Below are 13726 nucleotides of genomic sequence, written 5' to 3' on the forward strand. Positions count from 1 at the left end.
AGGAGGAGAAGGGGACAACAGAGGATGAGATGGTTGGATGACATCCCTGACTTACTGGACATGAGTTTGAGCCAGCTCCGGGAGATGGTAAAGGACAGGGAAGCCTGGCGTGCTGCAGTCCATGGGGTCACAAAGAGTCAGACGTGATTTATCAACTGAACAACAAGCAGAATTTGGCTAAACCTAAATGAAAAATAATACAAATGTAATTTGTATTTTTCTTGGAAATTCATTTAAATACTGTACTGCTGCTGCTACTGCTGTCGCGTCAGTCGTGTCCGACTCTGTGCGACCCCATAGATGGCAGCCCATCAGGCTCTGCATCCCTGGGATTCTTTCAAGCAAGAACCCTGGAGTGGGTTGCCATTTCCTTTTCCAATGCATGAAAGTGAAAAGTGAAATTGAAGTCACTTAGTTTGTGTCCGACTCAGCGACCCCATGGACTGCAGCCTACCAGGCTCCTCGATCCATGGGATTTTCCAGGCAAGAGTACTGGAGTGGGTTGCCACTGTACTAACTCTGGATATCTGATACTCTCAGATATAATTTCCTATAAGTTATATATACTAATTAACACCTATTCAAAATTCTTTATCAGAAAGAATCAGAAAGGATAATGTCAACCTTTCCTCAATAATTTTTCTTGGCTCATGCTTTAAGATCAAAGTGAGCAATTCTGTACAAAATCTGGGCTCCACAATAATAAATTTAGATAATGAATGAAGTTAGAGACATAATAGCGAAGACAAGCACATGTTGGTCAATTTATGAGAGTCTAGCATTTAAAACAGGGCATTCTGATACTGTCAATTTGACCCTGCTGCAAAACAAGAAAATGCATATCAATTCAAAACAAAGCATTTTTATAAATCAGAAATAATCCAAGATATCCTACAAGGTTGAAAGAGTCAAGTGTGTTTACCTCTTGCTCTTCTATTTAGAGATCCTGTGTGTCATCCAAGTCTTTGTAAGACACCAGATCTATCTCTTTCTTTGGTGTTTTTAAGATTTTATTTATTTTTTAATTGAAGAATAATTGCTTTATAGAATTTTATTGGTTTCTACCAAATATCAACATGAATCAGCCATAGGTATATATATATGGACAGATCAATCTTTGATAACATCAGATTTGTGTTCTAAGTTTTGGTGTTTTAAGAATTAGGTTTGAACTGGCTAAAAATAAATTGAGTACTTTTAAATTCTGTCAATAATTCTTTTCTAGAAACTGCTGATTTTATTAGCATTTTGTGAATATTTTCAGATGCTCTATCACTAAAAATGTATAGCTTTTATTTAAAACTAAAGTATGCATTTTTGAAATATTATTCTTAAAAAAATCTTAACTTTCCCACAATGTTTTACAAGGATCAGAGCAGATGGGCAACACTGTGTATTATGTTAATGTTTTTTTGCTATTTAACTTCTCATCCTTTTTTAGAACACTGAATACCCTTCTCACAAAAAGTAGGAAAAACAGAGACAGAATCCCAACAAAAGCTTTCTAGGTGGTCTCAGGGAGGTGATAAGGGAGGCTGGTGCCACAACTTTCCGAAACCTTTGTGCTCCACAGTGATGTTGCCAAGGTGAGAAACGGAAAAGTGGGTATGAAAAGAGAACAGCATGGATTTACCTATTTGAATCTTAATAGATTTTTACATCTTTGGTTTTAATATTTTGATCAGGTTAATGATCTAGCTGTATAAGGATCTAAAGAACCTTCTGAAAGTTACAGCATGGGGCAAATGGGAAATATTAAGGTGAAAATGTTACACTGTCATAAATTTACATGCCATGAGAAAGCATGTGCAAATTATCTAAGTCCCCTCTACATTTTGATCATATATTTTTTTTTTTACATTTTGATCATTTTCTTAAAAACAGCTAGACAGTCAATCCTTAAATAAATGAAAACAAATGCAATAAATAATGTCACTGATAGGTACAATACCAGTGTAAATATTATGGTATAATTAATAATTTAATATGTAATAAAAGTCATTCTGAAAAATCAATATATTTCAAAATCATTTTAAGCTGTTATTTCAAAATATGATTTGATCTTAAGGTTATAATAAACTCAGAAAATATACAATTCAAAATAGTTTTTAGTTTTATTAACAGGTTTCAAGTAGCTTCTTTTAATTGATAACTCAAATTTTTATCATACTTCTTAAGTTATAAAAACAGTAGTATAATTGAAATTCAGTCCACAAATAATTCATTCTGAGCCTCAAATTTTTTTCACATTTTGTGGTTGAGAATTCTAATGCTGCTATAGTAAATAAGGACAGAAAGATGTCTAAATTATGCATATTTGAAGAAAATATTATAATAATATAAAATCACACAAGAACACACTGAATCATTTTTTTCTGAGGTTTAATTGTAACTAATGAATTTTGAAATGATGAAGGTAATGTCAATCCAAATCTGGAATTATCTGTCATGTACAAACTATTTTTTGTAATTGTAGGTGAAATAGATTATTTCCACCATGGCAATGCCTTCACCCTTATTTATGGTCTTTTTCTTGAGTTCTTTTTCCTCAACAGTTTAACAAGTCACTTCTGGTTTGGCTAAAGTGCAATCCTAGCACAATAATGTTTCAGCTTGCAAGGAAGAACGCCCTTATTGAGTTGATAGAACTCCACCAACTGGATTAGATCCGTAAATCTTGTATGTCCATCATCTAGGGTGTGGAACATCTCACCATCGTCTTCCACCTGAAACAGGAAAAACAATAAACCAGTAAGAAGGGAAAAAAACTACTCAGAAAGTCAATCATGTTCTATTGCACACTGCATCTTTAAATGCCCAAACTGACACATTTATAGTACTAAAGGACAGTGAAAAGAAGATTCTGGCACAACCACTTCTTTTTTGTAACTTTACTTTCATTTAAAGGAAATATCATCTGATCCCAAGGTAAGCAGTGTGGCTCTACTTCCTGTATCTTTAATTCTCTCAACGTTCTGTAGTTAGAATAGTAGGACAAGTCTGCATCAATACAGAACAGTGAGAAACCTGCACTATTTAGTGTAAGCGTAAACAGAAGATTTTAGTGCCTACCCTCAGAAAACAATTTCCATTTCTAATTGCTGTCTACCTAAAGCCTCACTTTGTATATTTAAAAGTGAATATCCACCAGAATTTGTGTCAGTAAATTGACTCTGGAGCAGTCAAACATTATGTTAATGGAATGACAGGTTGATTTGTTTTGTTTTGCTTTGTTTTTTCCCTTTGCATTGAGATCTTTGGGCAGTAAGCAATTCATAATTTGCCAGGGATGTCACTCACATAATCAAATGTCAGGAAGAAACTTCATATGGATTGGATAATTTCAAAAAGAGTTCATTTGAAAAAAGAAAACACTAGCAACTCAGCAATTTCAGGTTAATACTGTCTTGAAAGTAGACTGGATCTCTGTTCCGCACTATCTGGTTCTAATACACAGACTACATGCATACATACATGCACGCATGCGCATACACACACACATACGCAGCAGAAGCAATAACAACAACAAAACCTCAAAGCAAGCTGTGCCACCTGGAAGCAGAATGACCTTTTCAAAAGGTGTTCAGAATAGTTTAAACAATGATCTCCAGTGCTACAAAACCTGCTTACAGATCCATAATGATGATTATAAACAAAACTACAAAAAAACATTTTTGGGACAAGAGAGGAGAATGTGCTTTAAAATAATGGTTTTTAAAGAACCACTAGTAGATTTCAGGAGAAAGAATTTTCAGTGGCCTTTTAATAATAGGTGGCATGGGGTCTATACAATATTACCAAATCATATTTCATGAGAAAAGGGAAATTTAATTTTTATAATTCCTGCATTTCTTATATTAATTCAGACTCATAAAACCATTTCTGCCATACTTAACTCTAGTCAAAGCACAAACTCCCATATTATATTTAATAAAAGAACCAAAGAAAACTAAAGTCTCCAAAAGCTTATGCATTAAGGTCATCTCTAATACACGAATAAGAAATCACAAATACTTACTGGTATAATTTGAAAGTGCTTTATTTTTTGTCCATGACTCATTGACAGTACAAAAGTTTTGGGGTTACTCTGACTATCCCGTACCAAGAAAACTCTAAAGAGAGAGAAGGAATTTCAATATTTTTCTATATTTATTCATGGATTTAATAGAAATATAGCCTATACCAAATCCAGGAAGTATATTTCTAAATGTAGCCAGAGTTTTCCTTTACTGTGTATTCAATGATGGGATTATCCAACATGGTAAACAATATGGTATGATATACTCTAATATTATAAAACTATCATTGGAATGAATTTAATTTTAATAGTACAAATACAGTCATTTGTCCGATTTTTTGCTCACAATAACCAATATAAAGCTATGCTGGCATCAACAATTATTGCCAAGTCCTTTTTCCATTGGGAAGTTGGGCAATCATATGCAACTCTTTGGTACAGAGAATGAATCATTAGCATATTGTTACTTCTGGGTCATGTAAGGTCCTGCAGAAAGAAAATTTTTAGAATTAAAAAATTTTAAACCCACACTTCTATACTGGATCCTTTTTTTTTTTTTTTTTTAATTCTGGTTCCTACTATTACATACAACTGAAACTGAGAAGTGAATATATTCTAAAAAATCAATCCTGAAATCATTTATTAAATGTTTGAGCAAAATATTTTTAGTAAGAGAAACATCCAAACAACATTTACTTCAACCTTGAAAAAGGTAGCATAAAGTCTCTATAACAGGCTAGAAAAACAAGACATGTCCTAATGGCCTAAGAAAAATGTGGCCAGGCATGGATTCTTATTAACTGGCAACTCAGTGCCTCACCGTCTTTGTATTAATTGCTGGCAAACAGACTGTGAGAACAGTCCCCACTGGTGACTCCAATACTAATCTCACTGTGCCTGGGGAAACAGACAGCCAAATGTGAGCCATCACAGACGTCTGACAAGATTATCCATTTCATCTGTGCTGTGTGATTCTGACATTACATCTCTGGGAGATGGGACAAAAGGGAGTTTCCCTGGTCAGTCAAGCTCAAATTCTCTCCCCATTCCGGATTCCTGAGTGGATCAACACTACCACCTAGTGGACTGACTGACAGCATCACATCTTTCCAAAAGGAATACCAAAAACAATTTTTTAAAATTAAAAAACGTAAAACATAACGATACTGTCATTCTTTATGCAGTTATGTCATTCAATTCAAAAAACTGGGCTCAGAAATAAGGAAAATTATAATCCTCCAAAATATTTTGACAATCCTTTGTGATTTATTTCTTTTATTGGTCTTATCAGATGGTAATTCTGCTGATTATTCAGATTTAATCTAAAAAGATCTAGTTCCATGCAGAGTATATTGAAATCTTTTCTTACTTAGAGTCTACTGAAATGCTGACTTGCTATTAATAATCTTCTACATGAAAACGCATTTTTATCCAAATGTCTGTATTAAATCACCTTGAAATCCTGCCATCATCTTAATCCAACCCTTGCAGATATAAGATCCCATTACCACTTGTTTAAATTGGTGCTGGTTTTATTTCCCATCCAAACCTCAATACAACCTCCTTAATCTGTACTGCATTTAGGAATAAAATTCAGCTAATATTATATTATAGGAAGTATCTGTAACATTGAGTAATTTGAGAAGAATAAAATTCTTTAGACCATAAATCTTGCATAATAAATTTTCTGCTTCTCCTGTGTCTTCTATGGTATCCCATGAAAAGATAACATGAGAAGGGTCAAAAAGTACTATTTTCATAGGTTTATATTACTTGAAACTTAAAATTTAGAGGAAAGGAATGGGATGTAAACAGAAAAACATGAAATAGTCTAAGTACATAAGAAACAGCTTTTTACTTTACTTTTACATTTTACTTTAACACACCCTCCATCAAACTTAAAAAAATGTGTAACATGTAAGATGTGGTTCGTGGTTTTGTAAGATGCGGTTTTGTCATGACACAAACCATACTTTGCCATCATACTAATCAATTCAAATCAAAATGTTGACACGCCAAAACGTGTTCAGTTTTTCCCCCATCGATTAATATCTGAGAGGCACAGAATGGGAAAATATTAACTACCACTGTTTAAGACCAGAGAATCCTACTCAACTATCCTCTTTATGGACAAAGACTACGCAACCACTATGTAACAGGTATTGTCTAGGTATGACTAGGATTCACTGGCAACTATCCTTACAGCACAAAGTCACTTCTGTTTTATTGAGCTGAAATCAAAACTCTCTTTGTGTGTTGAATAAGTAATTACTGATTATAGGAGAAATCAAAAATCAGTGCTATTCAAAATCTAACTTACCCATCCACTAGACCTTGCTGAATAATCAATCGCTGAGCTTCCTCTCTAGAAATTTTGTGGTGAAACCATGGTTGGGACCGGTGGATCGCTGAAGAAATAAAGTGGGGTAATACAAAATTTGTTTGAAATGATCATAGTCTAATGACATGTACTTTGACCCTAGCCCCTCAGTGACTGCATCTAAATGCAACCTTCCCACCCAGCTGGCCACAGCGACGGTGTGCAGACATACCCATGCTTGTGGCAGAGCTCTGTGAGGACGCAGTGGGGCTACCGTGACTGCCCAGGCGCAAACATCCTTTTTTCTGCATAAGGAAGTGGGGAACAAATTTCAACTTTCAGGGTGAAACAAATTCAAATCATAAAATTTTGAAGAACATGAAGCTAATCTGTACCCTCCAAGCTAGTCCTTCTTCAACTGCAACGGAAAGGGCTTCAGTGGGATTTTCTATAACTCTGGTTTTCTGGCCTGAGAAGTCCATTGCTACCAGGGAATTCTCTGATATACTTCTCTGGAAAAAAGCACATTTTTTTTTACCTTGAAAATACCTTTGAAGTTACCTTTCAGTTCTTTGCTGGCAATCATTTCCATTTTAGGATATGGTTCCAAAGGTAACTAGCAGGAAATTAAAAAGTTAACAATACATATTGAATAGGAAATGATGCTATAAAATAATTTAAGTAAGTTACACAGTTATTTGTTAAGGTCACTGAATTAAGAGAGATTAATAGCTTTCAAGGTAAGTGTCTTTCTCCTAAAGCAACCCTGTATCTTTGTATTCATTTAAGCAGAAAAAAACCAACTTACAAAAAAAATAACTCTTCATATGGCTAAAAATATCCATTGCTTCCAAATTCATCTCTCTATTGTGTTTTGAAATTCATCAATGATTATTTAAATATTAAATCTATCTACTTATAAAACAGCTTTTATTAAGATTCAAGATACACTAAAGCTATAACAGATTGACTTACATTACTTCTTTAGAAAGAAACAGTACTCATATTTTATAATAAACCAACATGTATTTTAAAAGTTTATCACATCAACTTTCCTCTAACTTAGAAAATGAAATTTAATGAAATAATTCCGATAACTCCATAATATTAAAATTTCTATGATTTAGTCTGTGAATGTTTTTTCATCTTATGGGCATAAACATGGCAAAATGAGAGTTGCAAAACAGTCTGAATGATGAAAGAACCAATAGAAAAGGAAGACATCGTTAAATAAACATAATTTTAAACAAGTAAGAAAGTCATCTTTGCCAATTATTTTTTTATTCATAGTCTCTGATTGTGAAAATAAAACACCCAAAACATGGACCTTATTTTATTTTTTCTTTGTTTAGGACTCTAATTCACAACCATCTTTCTTAAAAATGTGTCATCTTAAATAATGTATCCTAAAAAAAAAAAAAAAAAAAAAAACACTTGTCAAACTCTCTGATTACAAGTGACACTCGGTTTACAGGAATTAAACCTCTCCAAAAGACAAAATATCCAAAACCAGCATGTGCATGCATGCTAAGTCACTTCAGTTGTGTCCAACTCTTTGTGACCCTATAGGTCACAGTCTGTTGGATCATCGAAAAAGTGAGTGAGTTCCAGAAAACCATCTATTTCTGCTTTATTGATTATGCCAAAGCCTTTGACTGTGTGGATCACAACAAACTGTGGAAAATTCTGAAAGAGAAAGGAATACCAGACCACCTGACCTGCCTCTTGAGAAATCTTTATGCCAGTCAAGAAGCAACAGTTAGAACTGGACATGGAACAACAGACTGGTATATAATCAGGAAAGGAGTACATCAAGGCTGTATATTGTCACCCTGCTTATTTAATGTATATGCAGAGGACATCATGAGAAAAGCTGGACTGGTAGAAGCACAAGCTGGAATCAAGACTGCCGGGAGAAATATCAATAACCACAGATATGCAGATGACACCACCCTTATGGCAGAAAGCAAAGATGAACTAAAGAGCCTCATGATGAAAGTGAAAGAGAGTGAAAAAGCTGGCTTAAAACTCAACATTCAGAAAACTAAGATCACGGCATCTGGTCCCATCACTTCATGGCAAACAGACAGGGAAATAATGGAAACAGTGACAGACTTTATTTTGGGGGGCTCCAAAATCACTGCAGATGGTGACTGTAGACATGAAATTAAAAGATGCTTGCTCCTTGGAAGAAAAGTTATGATGAACCTGCTGCTGCTGCTGCTAAGTTGCTTCAGTCATGTCTGACTGTGTGCGACCCCAGAGATGGCAGCCCACCAGGCTCCCATGTCCCTGGGATTCTTCAGGCAAGAACACTGGAGTGGGTTGCCATTTCCTTCTCCAATGCGTGAAAGTGAAGTTGCTCAGTCGTGTCCAACTCTGTGTGATCCCATGGACTGCAGCCCACCAGGCTCCTCTGTCCATGGGATTTTCCAGGCAAGAGTACTGGAGTGGGGTGCCATCGCCTTCTCTGACAGCATATTAAAAAGCAGAGACATTACTTTGCCAACAAAGGTCCATCTAGTCAAAGCTTTAGTTTTTCCAGTAGCCATGTATGGATGTAAGAGTTGGACTATAAGAAAGCTGAGCAGTGAAGAATTGATGCTTTTGAACTGTGGTGTTAGAGGAGACTTGAGAGTCCCTTGGACTGCAAGGAGATCCAAACAGTCTTGCCTAAAGAAAATCAGTCTGAATATTCATTGGAAGGACTGATGCTGAAGCTGAAACTCCAGTACTTTGGCTACCTGATGTGAATAACTGACTCTTTGGAAAAGACCCTGATGCTGGGAAAGACTGAAGGCAGGAGGAGAAGGGGACGACAGAGGATGAGATGGTTGGATGGCATCACCGACTCCACTGACATGAGTTTGAGTAAGCTCCAGGAGTTGGTGATGGACAGGGAGGCCTGGTGTACTGCAGTCCATGGGTTGCAAAGAGTCGGACACGACTGAGTGACTGAACTGAACTGAAGTGAGGCCGTGGTCCACCAGACTCCTCTGTCCATGAGATTCTCCTGGCAAGTATACTGGAGTGGGTTGCCATTTCCTCCCCCAGAGGATCTTCCCTACCCAGGGACCAAATCTCTGTCTCTTAAATCTCCTGCATTGGCAGGTGAGTTCTTTACCATAGCGCTAACCAGGAAGCCCATAAACCAGCATGGGCAATGTTTAATAGGTTTTCCCCACTGGTCATTAATAGAAGAGCAACACACTCAAAAATGGGCTTCCCAGATGGAGCCAGTGCTAAAGAATCCGCCTGCCTATCCAGGAGACAAAACAGATGCTCAATTCTTGGGTCAGGAAGATCCCCCAAAGGAAATGGCAACCCGTTCTGGTATTCCTGCCTGGAAAATTCCATGGACAGAGAAGCCTGATGGGCTACAGTCCATGGGGTTGCAAAGAACCAAACACAACTGAGTGCATGCACACACACACACACATACACACACAACACAAAAAAAGTTTTCATGGTAAAGGATGAGCCAACATACACCTGGAGACTCCTGGCTTAAGGCCATTTTGCCTCTCTCTCCACATGGTTTCTGCCATACCCTGCTTTGTCTCACAGACTCTAGTCAAATAGTCTGCTTGAAACAAAACCTGATTCATACAAAAATGGGAGGGGGGATCATTTATTTCTGCATTACACATCCCACTTTGTTAGCATTTATTATTTCCTCTTGAAACCTTGCTGTAGTGGTCCACAATCTTATTATGGTTCATCTTTATTTGTGGTGATCCAGCATGCAATCTTTCATTTGTTACAGGAGTTTTTGTAACTGACAGCTGCTCTTTCCAGACAGATGCTGTCTCTGTAATCTCTATTTGCTGTCACACTTTACTTTGCCCTTCTCACCCCATGATCTTTTGTGCTGGGTTGTGGACCAGGAGGATATACTTTTGCTTTGCTGATGTTAATGAAAAGCTTCCACCTGCCCAAGCCACAGAGTAACTAATCTCAATCATAATGATAGCTTTATCCATATAATATCTCTGTCTTCACATGCCAAGATGGCCTCTGTAATCACAAGACTCTGATAATATAAAAATACTGTTAGGAAAGAAAAATAAACATAAGCAGTTGTTCTTAATTTGCTTCTCATTTTTTTCCCCTATAGTATGACAGGCTGAAATGTAAAACAAGATCCCATGTTCCATAATTACTTGACCTTAAGTACGGAGTCTACAATACAAATAAGTATTTTCATTTGCTACATTAACTACGCTAGGGGAACACACAGAAATAGAGCAAATGTTTTCTACTGAATGGCAGGTGGTAGATGAAAAATTAATAGTTTACCTTTGGTGGACAAAGCAATGGAAGTGAAGCAAAATCTGACTTGAACCAAAAGGTCATTTTCAGCTCAATTTCTTTCACATAGGAAAGTGACATTGTTAACATTCAGAATCAGTGTATTTCTCAGCTATTTGTCCCTTATTCTAGCTCTTCCATGTGGTGGATAAAGAGGCCAAGCCCAGAAAATAAAAGTCCATGATTTTAACAGCATGCCTCTCTTTAAGAAAGAAGGAGCCTGAGTACACCCTCCATTATCCAGATCAACCTTGAGATCAGATCCAAACCCTTTTGAGTGAGGCTGGGCATGAAATGTTTTTCAGGCAGCTTAGCTAAGCAGCAACTAGCTCACTACTCAGTCTCTGCCACTGCAGGGCTTCCCTGGGGGCTCAGATGGTAAAGAATCTGCCTGCAATGTAGGAGACCCTGGTTCAATCCCTGGGTCAGAAAGATCCCCTGGCGAAGGGAATGGCAACCTACTCCGGTATTCTTGCCTGGAGAATTCCATGGACAGAGAAGCCTGCCGGGTTACAGTCCATGGGGTTGCAAAGAGTCAGACAAGACTGAGCAACTGACTTTCACATAAACATGCCGTGCAGGCCATAGTAAGAGGGCACAGAATTTCTTCAGATAGTGTCCTCCCATCAGTGTCATACAGAGCCACAGGACATCAGAGGTGTAATCATTTCTACAGATCACACAACCACCCTGCCTTATTTTATACTGCAGGACAGCAGTGACTCAACCAAAGTCACACTCTTGGTAAAAAGAGTGACAGGCCCTATCTAAGGTTCTTTTCTGTACCACGGGATGGGAGGTACAGGGAAGAAAATGCAATTAGGAATGTCTAGCTCAAGGTCAAATATGGGAAACAATACATAAGAACTTCAGTTGATTTGCTTCTGCCATCCCCTCATTCTGGCCGGGGTCTAACTAATAGATGTTCCTTTAAATGAATTCTTTTTTTTTGTCCTAAAAAAAGACTAAATATCTGCTTCTTGAAATATCTGCTGATGATTCTCCCTTCAAAGCCTGATGGGGTAGCTACTGTGTGCTGTATATAGTTAAGATGTTCATTATGGTATGATAATTTTTTTCTCATTTCCGTTCTCAAAATGAATCCCTGGAGAAGAAGACAATATTGTCCCTTAAAACTATAACTAAAGTAGGCAAAGTTTTTCCTGCTGTTCCTTGAACATGCTGCCTTGATGAAAACCCACAGAGGCAGGTGAGGTCACTGATTCTCTCATCTAGAAATTATTCTGGGATTCTATATACATATCAAAGTAAACACAAATGCCTCCCCAATCTTCTAGGTTTCCTTCATGAAAATTAAGAAGAGTAGAGATGCCATTTTGTCTGATCATGTCAACTGCCATACAGGACTAGGTCCTTGTCCTCATCACAGAGATGTAAACCTCTTGTCTTTGAACTCCCGTTTACAGCCAAATTCAAGACTCAAGGAGTGTCTTTTCTTATACAAGGTGTTGAACAAATAAAGCTACATTAACTGAACTGTCATAGATTTACTGATCAACAGTAGAATCAGTTTCAATGGAAAGAAGCAAGAATAATATTATACTTGTATATTAATAACAATGATGAGACTGGAAAGGACTTATTTTATAGCATTTTTCCCTATGATTAAGAGGATACTAAATAATAATTGCCTCCAAATCATGGCTGCTATTAACATGCTCATCCTAATAACTTTAGACTCTGAAAGAAATTTAGAAGGATTTAGAAAAGAATTAAGATAATAAAATTCATTATTCATATATACATGAATTAAAAGATTAGGGTAAGCTGACAAATTATAAAAATTCTCACCTTAAAGCTACTGCTTTTATAAAAATTCATTACATTCCTTACTTTCTTATTTTAGAGCTAAAAAGTAATAGATATAAAAATGAAAAGTTACTCTTCCTTAACTTAAACACCATAACTACAGAATTGGAATTCTTTTTCCATATTAGTCTATCAGGATACATAATCGACATTATTTCATGCCTCTTTCCTAGAACTGAGCGTTTTATCTGCCATGTTACCATGTGCGAAAATGCACCTCCCTTGGTCACAGCCATGAAAAGCATGTTTTAACCTAAGTGTAAACGCAGCATGTTAGCTGATTTGTCATACAAGCTCATACGTCCAAATTTCCAATATACTCAACAGTAAAGAGCACAAGAAAAAACAGCAGAACATAAACTTTAAGTTCAAAAATAAATTTCTTGTTAATGCACAGGAAATTAAAATTAGGTCCCAAAGACGGGGAAAGATGTATCTGTGTATAAATATCCAAGTGCCATTTAGGATAAACTTGTGAAGCGGTGCTAGTCTTAATGTAATGCACAACCAATATTTTGGCTTGCATCTTTTGGGTTTCCTGGAGAGCGGTATGTTTTTCAAGGACCTGAAACTTTAAAAATATTATTGTTAGAAAGTCAGAATGCAAAAGAAGTCACAGGCTATGATAATCCCAGAATTAATAGTTAAATAAATAAACCTATAATCAAATCAATAATTAAGAAATATCTACACTCTCAAGGACAGTGTTCTAAAAATATCTTAAGATCTAATCCTCAATGTAATGACACACAACGACTCTCATAAATCTTTCAAATATTTAAAATTTTTCTTTAACATAAAACATTATTTTAAGTGACTACTTAATGTATGCCCACTATTTGATTTTATCACATAGGCTGTACTCATATAAGATCCAAAAGCAAATAGTTTAATATAACATGGTAAGAAGCTGTCCAAAAGTTACTTTACTTGACCAAAACAAAACAAAACAAAAAAAAGGAAATGTACTGTAATGTACATTTATACTGTAATGTGATTGCAAATTAATGAAATGTAAATATAAAATTAAACGTAGGTTCAAAAACTTGGTCCTTACCATGGGAGATATACTCTGAGAACTGTAGCCACTTCTGCCTTGATATGGATGCATGTAATTCTGGTACAGCTGCATGCCGTACTGCAGAATAAATAAATAAAACCACAGTCCCACCACTTTTACCACATACATAACTTATGGAAATAAATACTTTCATTCATTATACATCAATATAAAAATGAAAATTACA

The 13726-nt window shown here is 36.2% G+C and overlaps 1 protein-coding gene across 2 annotated transcripts in view; it reads right to left on the bottom strand.

Moving 5' to 3' along the window:
* Positions 1 to 2090: 2090 nt before the first annotated feature.
* GRB14 (growth factor receptor bound protein 14) overlaps positions 2091 to 13726 on the bottom strand; it is a 125853-nt gene continuing 114217 nt past the window's right edge. For both annotated transcript variants that reach the window (XM_040229247.1, XM_040229246.1), the window contains 6 exons: positions 13537 to 13617; positions 6734 to 6850; positions 6571 to 6643; positions 6339 to 6426; positions 4019 to 4112; positions 2091 to 2726 (listed from right to left, as the gene is read on the bottom strand). In XM_040229247.1, the coding sequence (XP_040085181.1) occupies positions 2580 to 2726; positions 4019 to 4112; positions 6339 to 6426; positions 6571 to 6643; positions 6734 to 6850; positions 13537 to 13617 (600 nt within the window). In that variant the 3' untranslated portion in view covers positions 2091 to 2579. The remainder of the gene's footprint in view (positions 2727 to 4018; positions 4113 to 6338; positions 6427 to 6570; positions 6644 to 6733; positions 6851 to 13536; positions 13618 to 13726) is intronic.

This window comes from Oryx dammah, unplaced genomic scaffold (genome assembly GCF_014754425.2).
Source record: "Oryx dammah isolate SB20612 unplaced genomic scaffold, SCBI_Odam_1.1 HiC_scaffold_27, whole genome shotgun sequence".
Taxonomy (NCBI): Eukaryota; Metazoa; Chordata; class Mammalia; order Artiodactyla; family Bovidae; genus Oryx; species Oryx dammah.